Here is a 22,004-nt window from a genome sequence, read left to right as displayed (position 1 = left end):
TTTCCTCTAGCTAACCCAGACTAACACAGAGGCATTGGTAACTGACACCAGGAGAAGGAAAGATACTGTTACTCCTTGTCTTCTGCTGTCTTCTCCCCTTAACTCAGTCCCTTTGGACCATCTCCTCCGATGCCCTGGCCTGTGGAGTCCATACCCACTGTGATAAGAATTAAACTAGGCTGCAACAGCCTGGCAGTCTTCACAAATGCAACACTACTTCTGGGTCCCAAACTACACATATTCCCTACAGAAAGTTTGCAGACCTCTCCATCTGGTTCTACTTGCAATCTAGGTCACTGCTCTCCCAGATGCTGGTTGGTTGGCTGGTTGGTAAGTGGATTGTTATAATTATTGCTATTTTCACAATTTATGTATTTCAAGGTGAAGAGAAGAGTTTGATGGCTCTTTGTTTTTAATTGCTGTATCTAATTCATTAACCCTCATTTCAGTAGTGGTGATAACAGTATCAGTCTGATGACAAAGTTCAACATTTGTAATATTGTTCTGTTGGACTATTTTGTATTGTCTCTCTTCCTACATGCCCACCTACTAATCTCTTCATCATTCCCTCTCATTGAGGAGGCACTAATACAATGGGCTGTCAGCAAACTGCGAAGCTCCCATTGACCAGTGATCCATGTGACTCTGCCCCCACTGACCTGTGATCTCCCTGCTTCCCACTCCACCTTTCTGCATAGTTGGCATGCAGCTCCTTAAATCTGAAGAGTACTCTGGCCACTTGAATTGGGAAACCTTCTTCATGTGAATCTAAATCTTCATACAAAGTTCTCTCTTGTGCATATACGAGTGTTATTTTGTTTCTCAAGATAACCCAGCCTAACACCGTTTGATACTATGGGAGTGGCATTCTAGAGAAACAAATCATGAAGACGAAGAGTGGAGGCTTGTCTGACCTCTGCTTTATGGCAACCAGGTTGAGTTGGACCTCCCATTTCCTTTGGATAGGCAGAGAAAGTCAGATCTGCCCATGCAATTTACTCAGTTGGTTTTGGGAAAGGGCATGGGAAATGGAGCTTTTGATCCTTAAAAGCTGTCTTCTCATATACCTACCTGAAATGGTGCAGAGGATTTTAATAGATGTTAAATTTCTGTTAAGGGAAGAGAAGTAGCTTTTGGACTTCTCAGAGGCCCCAGTGGCACAGTGGTTATGTTTGGGGCTATTAACTGCAAGGTCAGCAGTTTGAAACCATATCTGAGGGGTAAAGGTGGGGCTTTATATTCCCATAAAGGGTTACAGTCTCAGAAACTCACAAGGTCAGTTCTACCCTCTCCTAGAGGGTGACTATGGGTTGACAAGTCATTCAATGACAATGATTTTAGTTTATTGGGTTTTGTTTGTTTATTTGAGGCAAAAGCAATGCTGCTTAGACAAAATGGCTGATGAAAGAAACCAGGCCTGCTGGATTCATACTATATAGAACCTGCATAGGGCCATATGTGCGTGAATGGGAGAGTGTAGGAGAACATGGAACTTGAGTGTTTTAAGAATTGTGTTTAGGACCTGGCTGTAATAGGATGATATTAATTTCTCCTAACTTCTGTTATTGACATAATGTGAGTTAGAAATAAATATTGGAAATAATGTTTACAGAGACCTCATAAGCCCACCTGCCTTCAAACTTTACAATTAGATTTCCTAAAGGGGCCATTTCATTAGGAACTGTCTCTAGGAATCCCCTTATGTTTGAAGCCCAGATAGGGATCTTAGAAAAGGCAAGCCCCACCCAGGGCCTTAAGTACCAGTTCATTTGCATATGAAAAGACATGCAACCTAAACTGAAGGGGAAATAATGGGGACTTGAGTTTGTTTTTTGTTTTTTTTAATTTTGAGCAAATACTTGTGGATGTGCCTAAGCTGGAAAAATCAGGCCCATGTTTCAGCCATCCCCTGTATGACTGAAAATTTAAAGGAACTTGCAAGCAGCCTGGAAGTATTGCTAGGTGACCACCTGGAAACACTTGTTGAGTAAAAGTGGGGGAAAGGTGGCAATGGAGAGGTGGGCTGAGGCTGGCTGCTAACACCAGTAGACCAGGGACTAGGGAGAGATGAAAATGGGTTGTCTGGTCTGAAGTTTAAACAACTGTGGAGTACTTGAGCCAACTGCATGTCCTAGCCCCAGGGGAATAACGTTGATAAGATGTGTGAAGGGGACAGTGGTACAAAGTGGAGGGAACTTTGTGTGAAGCTCCCCAATTGCTCAGCATCTATTGAACTTGCTTGGACTGGCTCAGACTGGTTGACCAGACACAACCTGATGAACAGGAGGATGTTTGAACCTATTAGCTGTTGTACGTTGCTTGCTGACGTGATAATGGCCTGCTCTAAGCTTGATTTCAGTTATGGATGCTGACAAAAGGCTCCAACTTGAATGAAGGTTCTTCACTTCAAAGAATGTTTCCTCAGAACATTGGGCTGATAGGAATAGGTAGTTTGGTAATAGGATACCTGAAGTGAGGTGAGATAAAACCATCAAGTGACTGGCTTACAAATATTCACACTTGTCTGTCTTTAGTTTTAAATACCTGGAACAAGGGAGGATTCCTACTGAATAGTTTTAACCTTTCAAAACAGATCTAAGGAAGAGATGGTGAGGGAAACATATTGATAGGATTATAGGATTCAGACGTAGGTGTTCACAGAGTTGCAATTGTTAGAGATGTAATTTAAAAAAAAATTTGTTCTTCACTTATATGAGATTTAAATGGGGCTAGTGCATTTTCTGTTGTGCACATTTTAGTTGTATCCTGTTAGGTGCAAACATCATTTTTTATAATTATTTTTATTTAGAGATTACTTATGGTTAAATGGTTGTGGACAGGTATCAAGTTGACAAGGTGATATGTGATGGTTAGATTTTATGCCAATGATAGTACCTGTGTAGGGGTAGGGGTGGAGTCCAACCTGGACTTCTTTCTTAAGTACCACTGCTTCTTGCTTGTATATCCCTCTTGGAATCGCTGAATATTGATTAATTCCTTTTTGTCCTATGACTCTGCATTTTTTCATCTTCTTTCAAGACTTCTGGCATCATCCAATGTTTTCCCCATAAACCTTTTCAGTAATCTAACTTAAGGTTTGACATTTTTTTCGACTATTTCAGTTTATGATATGAGCGTGTTCCTTCTTTCTGATTTTCTAACTGTAGGTTTTTACACATTTATCATAAAACTTTCTTTTGTCTTCTCAAGCTGTCCTTTGAGATGTTCTGCTCAGCTCTTTTACTTCATTTCCCCCATTCTTTTTAGCTACTCTATAAGGAAGAGAAAGTTTGATAGTCTCTTCTAACATCCACTTTGATCTTTTCATTTTTTCCTGCCTTGTTAATGACCTTTGGATTTCTTAATGGGTGATGTTCATCAGATCTTCTGTGATTAATGTTCAGATCAAATGTTCTGAAAATTCAGATGGCATATACTCAAGGCTTTCATGAACTTATTTTAATTTTCTTCAGCATCAACCTGAAATTATATATGAGGAATTGATTGTTGAACAGTTAGCCCTGGACCTCATTGTAGCTTCTGATATTGAGCTTCTCTGTTGTCTCTTTCCACAGAGTTTTGATTTCTTTCCACAGTATTTGATTTCTGTGAATTCCATTTGGAGACATTTACATGTAGAGACACCATTTGTGTTGTTTGAAAGGGGTATTTAGAAAAGGATATCATAATTGGTAATGTAGAAGAGCCATAAAAAAGAGGAAGACTTTTTCTTTAAATCATTTTATTGGGGCTCATAAAACTCATCACAGTCCATACATCCATCCATTGTGTCCAGCACATTTGTACATTTGATGCCAGCATCATTCTCAAAACATTTGCTTTCTGCTTGAGCCCTTGGTATCAGCTCCTCATTTTCCCCTCCTTGCCCACTCCCCACTCCTTCTTGAACTCTTGATAATTTATAAATTATTATTCTTGTTTTGTCATCTTATACTGATGTCTCCCTTCACCCACTTTTCTGTTATCTATCCCCCAGGGAGAAGGTTATATGTAGATCCTTGTAATTAGTTCCCCCTTTCCACCTCATCCTCCCTCCACCCTCCCGGTATCACCACTCTCAGCACTGGGCCTGAGGGATCATCCATCCTGCATGTTTCCAGTTCCTATCTGAACCAGTATACATCCTCTGGTCTAGTCAGATTTGTAAGGTAGAATTGGGACCATGAAAGTGTGTATGGGGTGGGGGTGTGTGTGTGTGTGTGTGTGTGTGTGTGTGTGTGTGTAAGCATTTAGGAATGAGAGGAAAGTTGTATGTTTCATTGTTGCTACACTGCATCCTGATTGGCTGGTCTCAAGAGGGGGATTTTTGATAAGATGGATTGACCCAGTGGCTGCAACAATGAAATAAAAGAACAATTGTAAGGATCATGCCAGACTAGACAATGTTTCAGTCTGTTGTTCAGAGGGTCATGGTCAGTGAGAACTGACTCAAAGGTTCCTAACGACAATAAAATGTATGATGAGGAGGCCTTCGGTCTTGCAGAGAGCTATCATGTGATCTTCAGTTTCATTTCTATCACCAAGCCTATTATTTTCCAACCATTGTTCCTTCCTCTTCATATCCATCTTTTATTCCAATCCCCCAAATTATCAACGTAGCTTGCTTTCATGTCTGATCAATCACTCTCTATGTTGGCAGAATTCTTCATCACTAGTTTTCACGATTATGCATAAATTTGAATAAGTTGTACTCTTTGGACTTCATTGAAGGCAAGTCGCTGACTGACTTTCAGGTTGATAGCTTACATGGGTGGCCCCTGGAGGCAAACAAAGAATCCAAGGAAAGGGGGAGGGGAAGGGAAGGGGCAAGAGAGAGAAACATTTTCCCAGTGTCCCTCTTTCAGAAAGGCCACAGTCCAAGGAAGCATCATCAATGTATGACCTGATGGAAAGCATTAGGCAAAACAAGGACCCTGGATTGATGGGACATCCATTGAAATGTCTCAACAAGCTGTTACAGGACTGGAAGCCCTCACTCTTCAATGCCAGGAAACTTGGAAGACAGCTAGTTGGCCAACTGACTAGAAGAGAGCCATTTGTACCCATTCCAAAGAAAAGAGATCTAATCGAATGCATAAATTATACCTAAGCATTGCTTTTTTGTCTTCTATTTACTCTCACAAAACTCTAAATGCTTCAGAGGTAATGAAATCCATCTAATACTAACTCTGATCTTCACGCAATTTACCATCTTTCTAATATCCATACCAGCCCTCTCTTTCTGTTTACTAGAAACCTGAACTTCTTGCTGCTATGGAAACTGTATTTAATTTAAACTTTTCCTACTATGATTCCTCTGTTAGGTATTCATCAGTCTGTCTCAGCATAATATTGTATGAGCAAACTTCAAAAAATGTTTTTGGAAAAACTTCATTATCTTTCTATCCTATTTATCCACAAATTTTTAAGCCCCCTCGTGTATTGACACCGCATTCCCATTAAATCCCTTCGGTAAGTTCTATAGTGTCTCGAACTACATCTGTCTTTATTCACTAGTGTGTTCCTAGTTCCTGACAGAGTAAACATCAAAGATATTTACTGACTAAAGAGTGAAGAGCAAGAAGAAAAGGAGGTAGGCAGGTAAAGTCAAGGAAGAAATGAAAAAGGAAAAGAAATCACATGAAATAAATATGGTATTACAGTTCTATGGTTCAAAAATTCTGTTGCCAAAAGACATCCTGACCCCATCCACTCTGGCTTTCCAAAAACCAGAGCAGACTTTCCAAAAAGTGGAAATATGTTCATTCTATTGCTTGCCCTTAATATTGTGGCATCTATTCTTTCTTTTTAAGAAAGGTGTAGATGCATGCTTTTGATGTAGCATTGGGATGACAGAGTCTGAAACAGCCTCATAAATCTTCAGAAAATGAAGGTGGGTACAAAGCTTCAAAGCCTCTTTCTTGGGCGGTACAGCATGTCTCTACAAGCTTCCCTCTCTCCCTGCCACCCACTGGAATGTAGTTGATCTCATGGGATATTTCAGTACCTACAAGTTGAGAGTTTCCCCTTTGACCTCTCACTTTCTCTTTCTTTTGATCACTATGTCACCTTAACATTCCAACATAGATACAGTTCTGTCTCATAGCCTGATTCAACAAATACCTAATTTGTTGCCATGGTTGTGTTTGGGGTTGCAGTTTACTGTCAACATTCTAGGAAGTTAGGTTTAAAAATTCAGGCAAGTTTCTCTTTTCACTCTTCTATTGTCAAGATTCGGAAATGACTTGATGTCAATGGGTTTGGTGTGGTTTGGCTTTGTCATGAGATTTTCTTGTTTAATTTGGTTTGGCTTGGATCCTCACAGAGTGATGATTTTTAATTTTTCATTTCTGTCTATTCATTTCAGCAATTCAACAAATAAATAGGATGTAATGAAGGGATTATAATCAAAGCTAAGGCAGGGCCTTTAGGAAAGAGAGAGAGAGAGAGAGAGAGAGAGAGAGAGAGAGAGAGAGAGAGAGAGAGAAGAGAAAGAGGCTGAAACTAACAAGAAAAATGAAGTGGATAGCATGCATATACCATATTATCCGTGTTTAGAAGTAACCTGTCCCAGACTTAGTGCTAGTAGATATGCAGAACATCCTTACATATTATACCGCCTAATTTTTATACATTTGAGACAATAAAGGTGATTTTGTTTTATTCCATTTGTCCAAATGCTCCTACGCGATTTGTCTCTAGAAATTCTAGATTCTCATGACACAGAAGATATTAATGGAATAAAGATTCAATAGCTTGCCATCGGTCCTTTCCTATTGGCTGAGTTGGGCCAGGCCTTTAGTCCAAGGGGTTTGGTTTCTGATGGCCAATTCTACTATTAGATGACTCTAAGAATCTGGGAAGGGTGGATAAGGTAGCATGCTTAAGCTTTTATCTTTTCATATCTTAAATTAAGCTAGTAATGAATATAACCTCCCAAAGTTGTGAGCAGACATAATGCCTCAGGTCGCTAGAGCACAGCAAGTTCTTAGATTCACTGCCATCCTTCTTGTGGAACAAGGCTTTTGGAATCTTATAAAGAAGCCTAGCTTTTACCTCAGTTCAGAAAAGGCTGCTCACCTGAACAGAGAAATTAGATCTTCTATAATATATATTGTGAAAAATATGGGTTTTCTATTCCCTTAACAAGTTACAGGCTTGAAAACTCAAAAAGGCAATTCTACCCAGTCCTATAGGGTCACTATGAGTCAGCATTCACTTGATAGAAATGAATGAGTGAGTGATGAGTGAGTGAGCTCAATAAGCAACATTGTGATAATCAGAAAAATTGAATTTGTCAAGGATTTCATTTTATGTCAACCCACAATCAATAGTCTTTGGAAGTAGCTTCATTGCATTGGGCACCTAGGCTACAAAAGGTCACCTTAGATTCATCCCCACCCTTTTTGTTTGTTTGTTAACAAAGATGAGGCTTTTTAAACTAAGGTACCCCTAACTCAATCCATGCAGCAATATTTTCAATCATCTTAAATGTACAGGAAAGTTGGACAGGGAATCGGGAAGGCCAAGGAAGAATTGATTCATTTGAATTATGATGTAGGTGAAGGACATAGATTGCCAGACAAATCTGTCTTGAACAAAGTTTGATTAAAATGCTGATTGAGATCGAAGAATATCCCATGACCAGCAGCAACTCTGAGGAAAAAAAAAAAAAAAAGGAAGAATGTGAGGCACCATCTCCCATAGTCTGCATGCAGTATCTGCAGGGAGCTGAAGAAATAAAAGGTGGTGAAATGAAGAAGACCCTCAAAGGCTGCAACCACGGGCTCCATCCACATTGCAGTAGTATCGAGGAGGACACAGGGTCAGCTAGTGTTTGATTTAAGGGTGAATGGGATTGCTATGCATTGGAATTCGCTGGACAACACTTAACAACAACAACCCTGAAATAAGTGTATCCACCAGCTCTACTTCTATTTGATATTCCAGGTGGTTGCTAGATATTTTTTTATAATGAACAACGTATCATCAGATTAATGAATCTGCTTATTTTCAAAGGCTTTTTGCTTGCGAGGTACTTAGCCACGATAATGGTTGAGAAGGTGTTTTACCTGGAAGCAGCTTTTCAAAAATACTCATATTAAAATGTACAAGATTTGATTTAAATTGTATACCACCTTTGTTTCTGCATATGTACAATTCTGTTTGATATTACAAGGCAGACACATTTTTAATTCACCTTTCATGATTTTTTAAATCTATCCATGAACATCTACTATACTTGAGACATTGAGTTTTGATTGGTAAAATATTAGCTATTGAAGCACAGTTATTCCATAAATATATGCTTTAAATGAGGAAGATAAATATCAATCAGGAAATTATATGGATAAAAATGTAATAAAGGTACTGTAATGCTGCTCTGTGCTCAATTCTTGAAACTCCCTTTGGTGCAAGAATTCAGCAAATATTTGCTAAATGAAAGAATAAATTAGGAACCTGAATTTAGTAGAACAAAACTTTGGGGTCTGGAGAATTTATCTGAGGATGTGGTCCTAGTACTCCACCTGAAAGGTGATTATCAAGTAACAAAAAATAAGCAAACACACGAAAGCCACCCCTGAGAATGAACATTCTCATAAGGGAGCATCATGGGTAAAGTCAAGAAGAGAAAGGAATGACATACATAAAACTCTGAGGGAAAAAATTATGAACCAAGAATCTTACAACCAGAAAAATCATCCCTCAAATATGAGGGAGAAGTGATTTCCAGATAAGGGTAAATAAAAGGAATTTATGTAACCAAATTAATATTACAAAAAATAATAATACTAAAGTTAACCCTTAAAACAGAGAATTAATGGCATCAGACAAAACTAAGATCAACATACAAGTCACCACCCTACAGAAACCAACCTCCTGAAAATAGTGTTTTAACATATTCCAGAACCAAACATTGGGAACCAGAGATCCTAATTCACAATGAAGAAAAATCCAAATAAAAAAGAGGGAAAAGCAGCACATGTAAAACATTCAAGTAGAGAAAAGACAAGTAGCTCACCAGAGAGAACAGAGTATTTCAAAAATGGGAGGAAAACATCAAATATCAGGATAATTTCAAAGAAAATGGAAAAAGACGATATTACTATAGAAAAGAACAAATCACAAAAAATAGTTAAAAAAAAGAAAGTGTCAGCAAAGGGAAAAAATAACAAGAACATTCACAAGAAAATAAAAGCAACAACCTCAGCACAGAAATATAGGAAGAACTGAGAAACTAATAATATAACAGCATACACACACAGAAAATTATGCATCAAACCCACACATATCAATAATGCAATAATGAATTAAATACACCACTCATTAATCAGAGGATAGCGGACTGGATAAGAAAACAAGACTCATTAATATTCTCCTTACAAGAAACACACTAGACACCAAGAATAAAATGGACTAAAATCAAAGGATGGAAAAAATATCTAAAACTATTGGCAGGATGACAATATTAATCTCTAATGAAATACACATCCAGGCAAAAATCAATCATGAGAGGCAAAGGAGGATATTATCTAATGATTAAAAGAACAATGGAAGACATGACTATATTAAATATATGCACTCAATAAAAGACTCTTGAAATACATTGGTCAAATTCTAATGGTAATGAAGAGACAAATAGATAACTCAACCATAATAGTATGCTACTTCAATACACCACTTTTGAGGAAGATCAAAACATCAGGAAAGAAACAGAACAGGATGGGAAACTCCAAAACTCATTTTATGAAACAAGTTTAAGTCTTGTAACCACAGAGCTAGAAAACTGCAGACCAATATCTTTTATAGACACAGACACGAAAATTCTCAACAAAATATTGGTCAATACCAGCCTGTGTGATCATGAGGTGTCAATAGGATCAGGTATCAGGTATCAAAGACCCAGAACAAAATATCATATCGATGTGAATGAGAGGGAGTGCAGAGTGGAGACTCAAAGCCCTTCTGTAGGCAATTTGACATCCCCATACAGAAGGGTTGTGAAGAGGAGACAAACCAGTCAAGGTGCAGTATAGCACTGATGAAATATATGACTTTCCTCTAGTTCCTTAATGTTTCCTCCCCTCTCCCACTCCCCACTATCATGATCCCAGGTATACCTTACTAATTTGGCTAGACCAGAGTATGTATATGGGTACAGATAAAAGCTGGAAAAACAAGGAATCCAGGACAGATAAACTCCTTGGGACCAATATTGAGAGTAACCATACCAGGTGGGGAAGGGGAAGATGCAGGGTGTGTGTGTGTGTGTGTGTGTGTGTGTGTGTGTGTGTGTGTGTGTGATAATCCACATAAAACCACTCCTAGGAGAATGGACAACAGAAAAGGGGGTGTAAGACCTGAAAAAATAATAATAATTTATAAGTTATCAAAGTTCATGAGGGAGGGGAAAAAGAAAAGCTGATACCAAGGGCAAAACTGGATTTCTACCTGTTTTAGAATTAAATAATATTCATACCACTATCTAAACAAAAATGAACACAAGATGTATCAGTCTTAAATGTAAATCCCAGAGCTATAAAGGCTATTAATGAGAAAGAGAGAGAAATGTAAGGGCATTATTATAGGGGATAGATGGACTATCAAGTCTAATGAAGGAACACACAGTAGAAAACAAACATGTGACTGAATCCAACTAAAAATACAACACTTATGGACATCAAAAGGATATTAAAGGAACCCACAGAGTGGGAACATTTGAGGTCAATAACACAATGAGCAAGGGATGAATCTCTAAAATCTATAGCAAACCACAACACCTTAAAAAGAAAAAAGATGAATAGCCAAGTTAAAATATGGGCAAAGGACACAAACAGTTCACCAAAGATGGAACCCCAATTGCATATTTTACACACACACACACACACACACACACACACACACACACACACACATTATCACTAGACATCCAAGAGATGCAATTGAAAGCAATGATGAGACACAGACTTAAACCTACATGGACAGCCAACTTTCAAACAAACAAAGGAACAGAAAACAACAAAAACTGAAAAGATTGTGGAGAGATTTGAGCCCTTACACTACTGCAGGACTGTAAATATGTACAACCACTCTGGGAAACAATAAGACGATACTTGAAACAACTGGGAATAAAAATTCCTTATGACTCATCACTTCCTTGGAGTAGCCTGTGCCATAAAGGATTAAGGGTCATAGCAAGAACACATATATGCATACATAGTGAGAGATGGATACAACTTACATGTTCATCAGTAGAAGAATAGAGTAAAAAAACTTTGGTACATACACAAAATGGAATACTATGCATTGCTAAAATAAATTAAAAAATAAAACCACTGAGCACTTCAACCATAGATCGACGTGGAGAATAGTATTCTGATTTAATTTTATTCTGAATAAAATTAATCACAAAAATAGATATATATACATATATGTATATGTATATATGTGTGTGTGTATTTATACCATATTGAATGAAGGGGAAAGTGCAGAGTGGAGACCCAAGGCCCAAGTGTCAGCCACTGGAAATCCCCTCATAGAGGGGTTTAGGAGAGGAGATGGGTCAGTCAGGGTGCGAGGTAGTACCGATGAAGAACACAGCTTTCCCCCAGATCCTGGATGCTTCCTCCCCCCATCTACCATGATCCGAATTCTACCTTGCAGTACTGGATAGGGCAGAGGTTGTACACTGGTGCATATGGGGGCTGGAGACACAGGGAATCCAGGGTGGATGATACCTTCAGGACCAAGGGTGTGAGGGACGATGCTGGGAGAGTGGGTTGGAAAGGGGGAACTGATTACAAGGATCCACATGTGACCTCCTCCCTGGGAGATGGACGGCAGAGAAGGGGGGGAGGGGGGAGGGAGAATCCAGATAGGGCAAGATATGACAAAATAACAATGTATAAATTACCAAGGGCACATGAGGGAGGGGGGAGTGGGGAGGGAGGGGGGAAAAAAGAGGACCTGATGCAAAGAGCTTAAGTGGAGAGCACATGCTTTGAGAATGATTGGGGCAGGGAATGTGCGGATGTGCTTTATACAATTGATGTATGTATAAGTATGGATTGTGATAAGAGTTGTATGAGCCGCTAATAAAATGTTAAAAAAAGAAAATGATTAGGACAAAGAATGTACAGGTGTGCATTATATAATTGATATATGTATATGTATGGATTGTGATATGAGTTGTATGAGTCCCTAATAAAATGTTAAAAAAATAAATAATTTTCAAAACCTTAAAAAAAAGGAAAATTATGTATGAAACCACTGCATACAAAAAAGACAAAGACTTTCATACCAAAGGGAATAGATTTTGGAGCTTACAAAGGGAGGGAAGATGAAACAATAGACTTGAGGGCTAATAGGTATTGAATGAAGATGAAGATGCAAAATACAAGAAAGAAAAGGACATCAAAGCAAAGGGAGCAAGGTAAGCTAACAGGAGGATTGACAATGTAGTTTACACTGTTGAATACAAAATTAAGGCTCTGAAATGTTAATCCCCACAAAATTCACTATTTACAAATGGTTACTGGGGGGAAAAGAAGACAGGTGCAGTATGCAGTGAAGAATTAAATTTTGTCCAATGAAAGGTCAGCTTCTGCCCAAGGTCTCTGAGAGTTACTATTGAATGTCTTTGTTTGCCTAAGGATGTAACCTTTCACTGGATTGATAGAGTGAATTAAGGGCAGGAAGAGCAGGCCTTGTCAGAAACACAACCCTGTGACTTAGAGTGAGCCTGTTACACTGGAGACTCAGATCCACTGCATACTGATACCCACCACCTGGACAATCAATCAAGGGAAAAGCTGACAAAGAAGGTCCAGGGAAATACCAAACACGTATGACTATGTACAAACGCTGATCTCTGAAGCTTGGTTCAGTTTCCCTGTCTGGCAATACACCCTATGCATTGTCACAAATCAGGACAATAAATCCTATCCCCATGGAGTTGAGGGGAGAGGACAATAGAAGTTCTTTGGTTGACTTTAATCTATATCCTTTTCCTGTGTAAATTATAATTTTGAGTGTAATGGAATTATTTTCAGTAAATTCTGTGAGGGTGGCTTTGAGAGACCCTCCCCAATTTTCAATAGATGTCAGAAGTGAGGGCCGTCTTGTGTGGGTTTCTCCCCCCCCCCTAACTTCACAAGCAGTTGGCTCTTAACTCTAAAAGGGGGGAAAATGCAACATGAACTGAAGTACCTGGTCAAAGTTAATGTTCCAAGGAACAAAACTCAAAGTCACATGACAAAACAAGAATAATTTATAAATTATCAAGAGTTCATGAGGGAAGGGTGGGTAGGGAGGGAGGGTGAGAAAATGAGGCGCTGATACAAAGGGCTTAAGTGGAGAGCAAGTATTTTGAGAATGATGAGGGAAACAAATGTACAAATGTGCTCAACACACTTGATGTATTGTGATAAGGGTTGCATGAGCTCCCAATAAAATGATTAAGAAGATGTCAGACTTATTGGTAAAATAGAACTGAGGGATCCCTGCCTGTACCTTCTAAGTCTGGAAATTAACTTGTCCCATGGGTCTATTTTCAGTCAAACTGTAGACAAGTCAATATGTGGAACAATAACAGTAGGGCAATAGAAATACCTTAGAATAATCAACCATTTGAGACACAAAGGGCAGCATTTGCCATAGAAAAGTCCAAGGGGGTTAGGTATGGGAAGAAAAAACAGAAATAGAAAATGCAGGGAGGAAGTAGGATAAAGGATGGCACAATAAGGGGACTGCAATGAGATAAAACAAAATGTGTATAGACTGTTGAATATAAAACTAATGATCTACTCTTTAAATTTTTCCCGACTCGGAATAAAAAAGTTGAAAAAAATCTAAAATAAGATTGGGAAGTATGACACTTTGCTCTAAAAATAACAGACACACACAAACACACCATTTCCGTAGAGTAAATTCCAAGTGACTCTACAAGACAGAGTAGAATTGCTCCAATTACTCCAGGCTTTCCAAGACTGCAAACCTTTAGAGAAGCAAACAGTCTCATCTTTCTCCTATGAAGTGCTGGTAGGTTTTGAACTGCCAACCCTTGGGTTAGCAGAACAATGCATAAATTGAAGCAAAATTATCTCTAGCTCCTATTTTCACTAAGTAGAAATCAGTATGAGTAGATTATACACCTGGAAACATGGGAGTATTTACTATGGATAATGAAGAACTTTCTAGAGGGCAAAGTCAAATGCCAAAGGGCACTGTGGAGAACAATGAAATTGAGGATCACTTAGCAAACAAACAAACAAAAAGCCTCACTGCCACCAAATCTATTGCAACTCAGCATCTCTATCTAGGATTTCTGAGGTTGTACATCTTACAGGAGTAGATAGCCTCATTTTCTCCCTTGGAGCAGCTGGTGTCTTTGAACAGTCAACTTTGTGGTTAGCAGTTCCATGCTTACTCAATAGCATCAACAGAGCTCCATGTTACTTAAAAGATGTAAAAATTGGCTCCTAATCAAGGAGTGTTGTTCGAGTAGGTATGTTACTCCTGGATGACTAGAGAAACAAATCCAGAGACCATCTTATGTCTATAAGAGCTTTGATGTGTTAGTCTAGATAAACAAGAGAAACAAATCTACAGAAACACATATACGGTATGTGTAACAGAGTTTTATGTATAGGGTAAATGTACATTCAGAAAGCATCCCAACCCAGTCCAGTCCAATCCCAGACATCTGACTTAGCCCATATATCCGACACCAAGCTAAAAAGTCTTCCTCAAACTCACAAAACACACACAATGATACCGAATGCAGGAGGATCACAAGCCAGTGGGTAGGAAGTCTTTGAATCTAGTGGTGGTGTAAGCATCTCAACGCTGGCAGGGGTCTCCACATGGCTGCTCCAGGACCCAGGGACGCATCGGGGTAGGTCCATGTGGCTTCTCCTTAGGGATGTCTCGCAGGAAGTGAACCTTGCAAGCTGAAGCAGGAAACTGGCTAAGGCAACTGCACCCTGTTCCGACCATCACAAAGCAAGAGACCCGAGAACCAGAAAGGTGAGACTCACCAAGCCATTTATGACTCCACCCTTCAATTAATCCCACATGTGTTTATCAGCCAGATTGGCACAATAAACCTTAACTATCTCAATTGAGAAAACATCCCAGCCCTGTCCCGCTCAAGCCCATAAATCCTATATTAGCCCATATGTCTGATACTAGTCCATTAATTCCTCTCAATTCACGCAGCAGTTGCAATGGTGCCGAATGCAGGAAGATCCCAGGTCAGTGGGTAGGAAGTCTTATGGGTTGGATGGAAATGGAACCATCTCAATGCTGATGTGAGTTTCCACATGTATCCTCCAGCTCGCTCAGTGTCTGAACAGCATGAAAGGGGAGGCAGAGAGTAGGACTGACCTACAGTGAGCTATTTATCTCTGTCGAGGCTCCAAATTAGGTCATCAAGCTGTGACCTGCTTGGCAGGCTACACTCCACCTCTTTGCTCCAGTTGACAGGAGATTATGTAACTGTCACAATAGATAAACCTATTCATATATGCCTAGCAGAATTTAAGAATTGCTAGGGATCAGTGTCTAGTACATAATCTAGTACATAATCTATGTTCTTTACCTATTTGAATGGGATGCCAATTACAGTTATCTTGTCATTTATTTAACATTAAACTTTAGATGTATAGGAACCAGGTCAGGCTGTAGTATTGCTCCGGGTGGCCGATCTGCAGCAGGATGGGCGTGACCAGGGCCGTCTCCATGGCATAGCAGAACTCACGGCCGAACATCACGGCACCGTGCATCACCCAGAGGTGCACGGGGATGCGGTCAATGGAGCCGTCACTGCCTGTCTGGTCGCGGGGCTCAGCCTCCTTGCCAGCAGCCTTCCGCAGGTCCGGCAGGGGCGCCGGCAGCTCCTGAACTTGCATAGATTTTGGGTGGGCATTCTGTAGGGCCATTCTCATCACTGCCAGGAAAATAAATGTGTGTGTGTGTGTGTGTATCAATCTATCTATCTTTACTCTACCTAAATAAAGAAGACTACGGTCTATCTGTGTGGATAAATTAAGAGCGCAAGGTGGACGGAGACCTATGTGCGCTGGTCCCCGAAGGGTACCTACCTAGCCACCTTCCACCACAGGGGCATCGCGCTCTGGGGCGGATCGCAGTTCAAGCAGATCCAGAGGTTCGGCCACCAGGGGGTGCAGCTCATCGATTACTCACCCTGCGAGAAAAACCTGGTGACCTTCAGCCCTGTGATGGACAAGCAAGAGAACCCGCAGGCCATCGTCATCATCTGGGACATTCTGACAGGCCACAAGAAGAGGGGCTTCCACTGTGAGAGCTCTGCCCACTGGCCCATTTTTAAGTGGAGCCATGATGGTAAATTCTTTGCCAGGATGACCCTGGACACACTCAGCATCTAGGAGACGCCCTCTATGGGCCTGCTGGACAAGAAGAGTCTGAAGATCTCGGGGATCAAAGACTTTTCCTGGTCTCCTGGCAGCAACATCATCGCCTTCTTGGTGCCTGAAGACAAGGACATCCCAGCCAGGGTCACCCTGATGCAGCTCCCCACCAGACAGGAGATCCGAGTCCGAAAACTCTTCAAAGTGGTGGACTGCAAGCTGCAGTGGCAGAGAAACGGCGACTACCTGTGTGTGAAAGTGGATCGGACCCCAAAGGGGACCCAGGGTGTTGTCACAAATTTTGAAATTTTCCTAATGAGGGAGAAGCAGGTGCCAGTTGACGTTGTCGAGGTGAAGGAGAGCATCATAGCCTTTGCCTGGGAGCCAAACGGAAGCAAGTTCGCCGTGCTGCATGGAGAAGTGCCGCGTATATCCGTGTCCTTCTACCATGTCAAGAGCAACGGCAAGATCGAGCTCATCAAGACGTTTGACAAGCAGGAGGCCAACACCATCTTCTGGAGCCCCCAGGGACAGTTTGTTGTGCTGGCTGGTCTGAGGAGTATGAAGGGTGCCTTAGCCTTTGTGGACACGTCTGACTGCACGGTCATGAACATAGCCGAGCACTACGTGGCCTCCGATGTGGAGTGGGACCCCACAGGGTGCTATGTCATAACATCTGTGTCCTGGTGGAGCCACAAGGTGGACAATGCCTACTGGCTGTGGACTTTCCAGGGACGTCTTCTGCAGAAAAACAACAAAGACCGCGTCTGCCAGCTGCTGTGGCGACCTCGTCCCACGTCACTCCTCAGCCAGGATCAGATCAAGCAAATTAAGAAGGACTTGAAGAAATACTCCAAGATCTTTGAGCAGAAGGACCGTCTGAGCCAGTCTAAAGCCTTAAAGGAACTGGTAGAGAGAAGGCGGACCATGATGGAAGATTTCCGCAAGTACCGGAAGATGGCACAGGAGCTGTACGTGGAGCAGAAGACCGAGTGGCTGGAATTACGCGGAGGTGTGGACACTGATGAGCTGGACAGCAACGTGGATGACTGGGAGGAGGAGACCATTGAGTTCTTTGTCACCGAGGAAGTCATCCCCCTGGGAGACCAGGCATGATGCGGCCCACGTGCCTTCTCCACGTCTCCTGCCAGGTCTGGTCCCCTTGCAGAGCCTAGACAGGACCTCAGGCACTGGGCCTCTTCCATTTGGACTCCCTGTGCCTTTGCCTGGCGCCCGCCATCTAAAACCCCAGGCATCGCCTCACGTCTCTGCTATGGGCAAGGCACCTGAGCTCTGTGACACCAGTGTTTGCTGCCCAGACTCCGCGCTGACCTTTCCCTGCCTCTGCCACCGAGTACAGCACCACCAAACGCCAGTGCCGCTCTGGGCCTCTCCCCAGGCTCGGCTGCCCAGGCACGTGCATGTCCTGGGGATGGGCAGGGGTGCCTGTCCCCAGGGGAGCCGGCTCCCGCAGGCTGACCACAGAATAAAGCAACACCCTTGTGTGAAAAAAAAATTCTCTTTCTATGGGTTTATAGAAATAGATGAGCCACACCCAAAGGTGTCCTTCTACGTTTCCACTAAATACAGATTTGGACATACTGCACTTGAGTCTGATATCATAATTGGAGAAGACTATGGCACAGTGGTGAGTTGGAGCCAGCACATAGGTTTTCTTGCCAGCACTGAAAGCGTGCTTATTTCACAACTCTCCACTCAATGATGTGACATATGTAGCTTGAAATGAGGCACGATAGTAGTATTTATACCAATGTTTACATGTTGGAGATAAGCAAATAACTCAAGCTGGAAAGTCCCGTAACCCCAGAGAGATGGTTGCTATAACTATCGCTTTGTGTGGTCTTTAAAACTAATGAGAGCGCTTGGCACATGAGAGGACTACGCATATTTCTACTTAGAGAGGGGACTATTGTGCATTTTAAATGGTTATAAGTTATTTTATCTATAATTATTAAGAGGTGGAGTTTGCTTCCTATCTTTTGAATATGAGTTTATTACTTATTTGAGTACCAGATACCAATATATATATATTAAAGAATACATTGTAAGATTTTTAAACACAAGTTTCACGAAGCATTGCCATTTTCAGTTGTCCTTGAATGTGAGTATGTGGTACTGCCTAGAAGAGCCAACTGGAGGGTGAGACAATGAAGATGAAAGAGAGACTGCCTAGCTAAGCCAGCAAGACTAGCCCTAGGAATGTTCAAAAGAAAAATTATCCCTTTAGGATCAGCTCATGTTGCTGACCAACAATGTTGTGAGGGGGGAAAAAGAAAGAAAATTATTTGAATTTATGTCAATAAATCTTAACATGGTTTAACACGCAATGACACATAATAAGGGATGATTTGTTATGCAGAATTGTTATAAAATAGAGTGGTTAAAATTTCAGCTCTGAGCTATGTATTTGATGAGAGTGCTATATAGAACCTCTTCTCAAATTGTATTGATAGGTCTGTAAAGGAGAATCAGGGTTTGATCCCTGTATAGCATCCTGAGAAATTTCTTTTCAGAGTGACATTTGAATACAATCATTCTTTCTAACCATAAGATAGCCATATAATTTAATGAATGTTTTTCATAAACTGTGCATTTAGAGTCTGTGTTATGATCCATTTAGCTTCTGTATTTTATTTAAGCAGACTTGAAAAAATCATTTTATTAGGGGCTCATACAACTCATCAAAATCCATACATACATCAATTGTATAAAGCACATTTGTATATTCATTGCCATCATCATTCTCAAAACATTTGCTCTCCACTTAAACCCCTGGCATAGCTCCTTATTTTTCACCTCCCTCCCCCCTCTCTCCACCTTCAGGAACCCTTGATAACTTATAAAGTATTATTATTTTCTCATATCTTACACTGTTCGATGTCTCCTTTCATCCACTTTTCTGTTGTTTGTCCCCCAGGGAGGAGGTTATATGTAGATCCCTGTAATCAGTTTCGCCTTTCTATCCCACCTCCTTCACCCTCCTGGTAGCACCACTCTCACCACTGGTCCTGAAGGGATCAACTGCCCTGGATTTCCTGTGTTTCCAGTTCTTATCTGTACCAGTGTACATCCTCTGTTCTAGCCAAATTTGTAAGGTAGAATTGGGATCATGATAGTGAGGGGTGGGGAGTGGGGAGAAAGCATTTAGAAACTAGAGGAAAGTTGTATGTTTCATTGTTGCTACACTACACCCGGAGTGGCTCGTCTCCTCCCTGAGACCCTTCTGTAACGGGATGTCCAGTTGCCCATAGATGTGTCTTGAATTCCCACTCTGCCCTTCCCCTCATTCTCAATGATATGATTTTTTTGTTCTGATGATACCTCATACATGATCCCTTTGGCACCTCTTGATCACACAGGCTGGTGTCCTTCTTCCATGTGGGTTTTGTTGCTTCTGAGCTAGATGGCTGCTTGTTTACTTTCAAGCCTTTAAGACCCAAGAGGCTATAGCTTTTGATAGCTGGGCACCATCAACTTTCTTCGCCACATTTGCTTTTGCACCAATTAAGCAGACTCTTAAACAGGACTATGTAACAGAATTTTATGGGACCCTTAAAATTTATTTGCCATTGTTTTTGTTTCTGAAACGAAAATAATGGCAAATAAATTTTTGTAACTGAGAAACTAGAGAGCTACTAAAAGTTTGTAGCATAAAATTGCCTTGATTAATACCTTATTTTTTGTGCACAATCACTAGAAGTAGCTAAAGAAAAGCTACATAATTTCCAGACATACCTCATAGCTTAACTTGGCTGATTTTCCTGAATGTGACCAAGGAAAGCTGAGACATATTTAACTCTATTATATGTAAGAGCTTTGATGTTCTTTGTGAGATAATCAAGCCTTCCAGATTAATTCATTGGAATGTTGTACATAGAAAACCTAGCTAAGGGACTACGCTGGATTCAGAGTTTTTGCTATTGATCTCTTGGATGTAAGTGCTTTATTACACTTGAGCCAAAATAAAACTTTAAAATCACCTCGGGAGCCAGAAGTGCATTTTCCCCCCAGAATAGTGTGTAAGGTGCAGAGTTCATGTTTACCATAGGTGACTATTTATGAGAGCACCTGCTTAACCATCACCAGCATTTCTGAATATTCCACTGTTATTAATTTTGCTTTTCATAGCTTTGCGTTTCTATTTAGATTTCTGCTGCACTCATCCAACTAAAGGGAAATGAAGATACTCTCGTCCAATTTCATTCTTTCAACTCTAGGGATCTATTAGAAGCAGGTGTCATAAGGGAAAATTTCAGATTAAATTTCAATTGAACTGTTCTTTATTGAGCAATTGTAGGTTTACAGGTCCATAGAAACCTTCTTTGTGTGAAAACAGTACAATCCTTCTAGGGTAAGTATTGGAGCAAGGATACATCATAAAAACTGTTTTTAGGTTTGGGTTTATGATTAGGTGTGAGCTCAAAATCCATTTGTATATCTAAGGTTAATATAGATGTCCCTGTTCTACTTTAACTTTTGAAAGGTAATGTAAGTAACCTCCATGAAGTTTTAGTAATTCTAATAATAGAATAATTAATCTAGCCAAAGGTTTAAAAATTGCAATGGTATTATGACAAGCTGCCACGTGTTTCTGTTTGTCATTCTACTACAAAGAAGCAATAGGCTGTCTACGTTAGAGGAACTGGTCATAGAAAACCTATGGACAGTAACAGAGGACTGTCAGATACTTAAAATCTCATGAAAAGAAACGTCACTGGCAGACATAGTACCAGTAGAAGAGCCACTCGATCAGAAGGCACTCAAACTATGGTTAAGGCAGAGCTTTCTTCTCAAAGTGGAGTCAATTGTAATAATGCGGATTTAGTCAAGCCTTTAATACTTTAATTTGCTGATGGGACTGACTTAACATGGGAAGAAACAGCTGCAAACACCTATTAGTAATTGGAATGGGCAATGTAAGAAAGTTGAAAGTCATTAAAGATGAAATGGAATGCATGAAATAATTAGTGAGCTGAAATAGACTGTTTTGGGCCATTTTGAATCGAGAATTCATATGGTTTACTATGTCAGCAATGGCACATTCAGGAGGAATGATGTTGCATTCAAGGTCGAAAAGGACATTTCAAGATCTATCTTGTAACACAATTCTGTCTGTGATAAGATAGTATTTGACCAAATACAGGGAATTCTAGTCAATATAACCATTATTGGAATTTATGAACCAACCAGTACATCCAGTGATTGGAATGCCAATGTGGATTAACAAAGAAGGAACAGTAGATGGAAATTATGGCCGTGGTAATACAAACAAAGCTGGAGATTGCATGATAGACTATTGCAAGACCAGTGGCTTCTTCATTACAAATACTTTTTTCAGCAGCAAAAGAGGCGAAAAGACACACGGATTTCTCCAGATGGAATACTCAAAATTCAGATTGACTATCTATGCAAAAGACGATGGAGAAGATCAATAGTCGATGCTAAAGTGAGACCACAGGCTACGGAACAGACCTTCGATTATTCATATGCTCGTAAAGGTTGAAGTTGAAGAAAATTAAAGCAAGTTTAATAGAGGACACCACCTCCAGGGCATCCTATATTTAATGAATGAAATGATCATTAAAAAGAAAG

At 40.5% G+C, this 22,004-nt stretch overlaps 1 protein-coding gene across 1 annotated transcript; it reads left to right on the top strand.

Moving 5' to 3' along the window:
• Nucleotides 1–15,964: 15,964 nt before the first annotated feature.
• LOC142422638 (eukaryotic translation initiation factor 3 subunit B-like) lies at nt 15,965–17,554 on the top strand. The gene is given in 2 exon segments (XM_075527971.1): nt 15,965–15,970; nt 16,053–17,554. Coding segments are annotated over 2 exon segments (1,461 nt in total). The 3' UTR covers nt 17,508–17,554.
• Nucleotides 17,555–22,004: the final 4,450 nt, after the last annotated feature.

The sequence above is a fragment of the Tenrec ecaudatus genome, chromosome 12, assembly GCF_050624435.1.
Source record: "Tenrec ecaudatus isolate mTenEca1 chromosome 12, mTenEca1.hap1, whole genome shotgun sequence".
In the NCBI taxonomy this organism is placed as follows: Eukaryota; Metazoa; Chordata; class Mammalia; order Afrosoricida; family Tenrecidae; genus Tenrec; species Tenrec ecaudatus.
The sequence above is the reverse complement of the archived record's forward strand: the minus strand, read 5'-3'. Positions and strand labels throughout refer to the sequence as shown.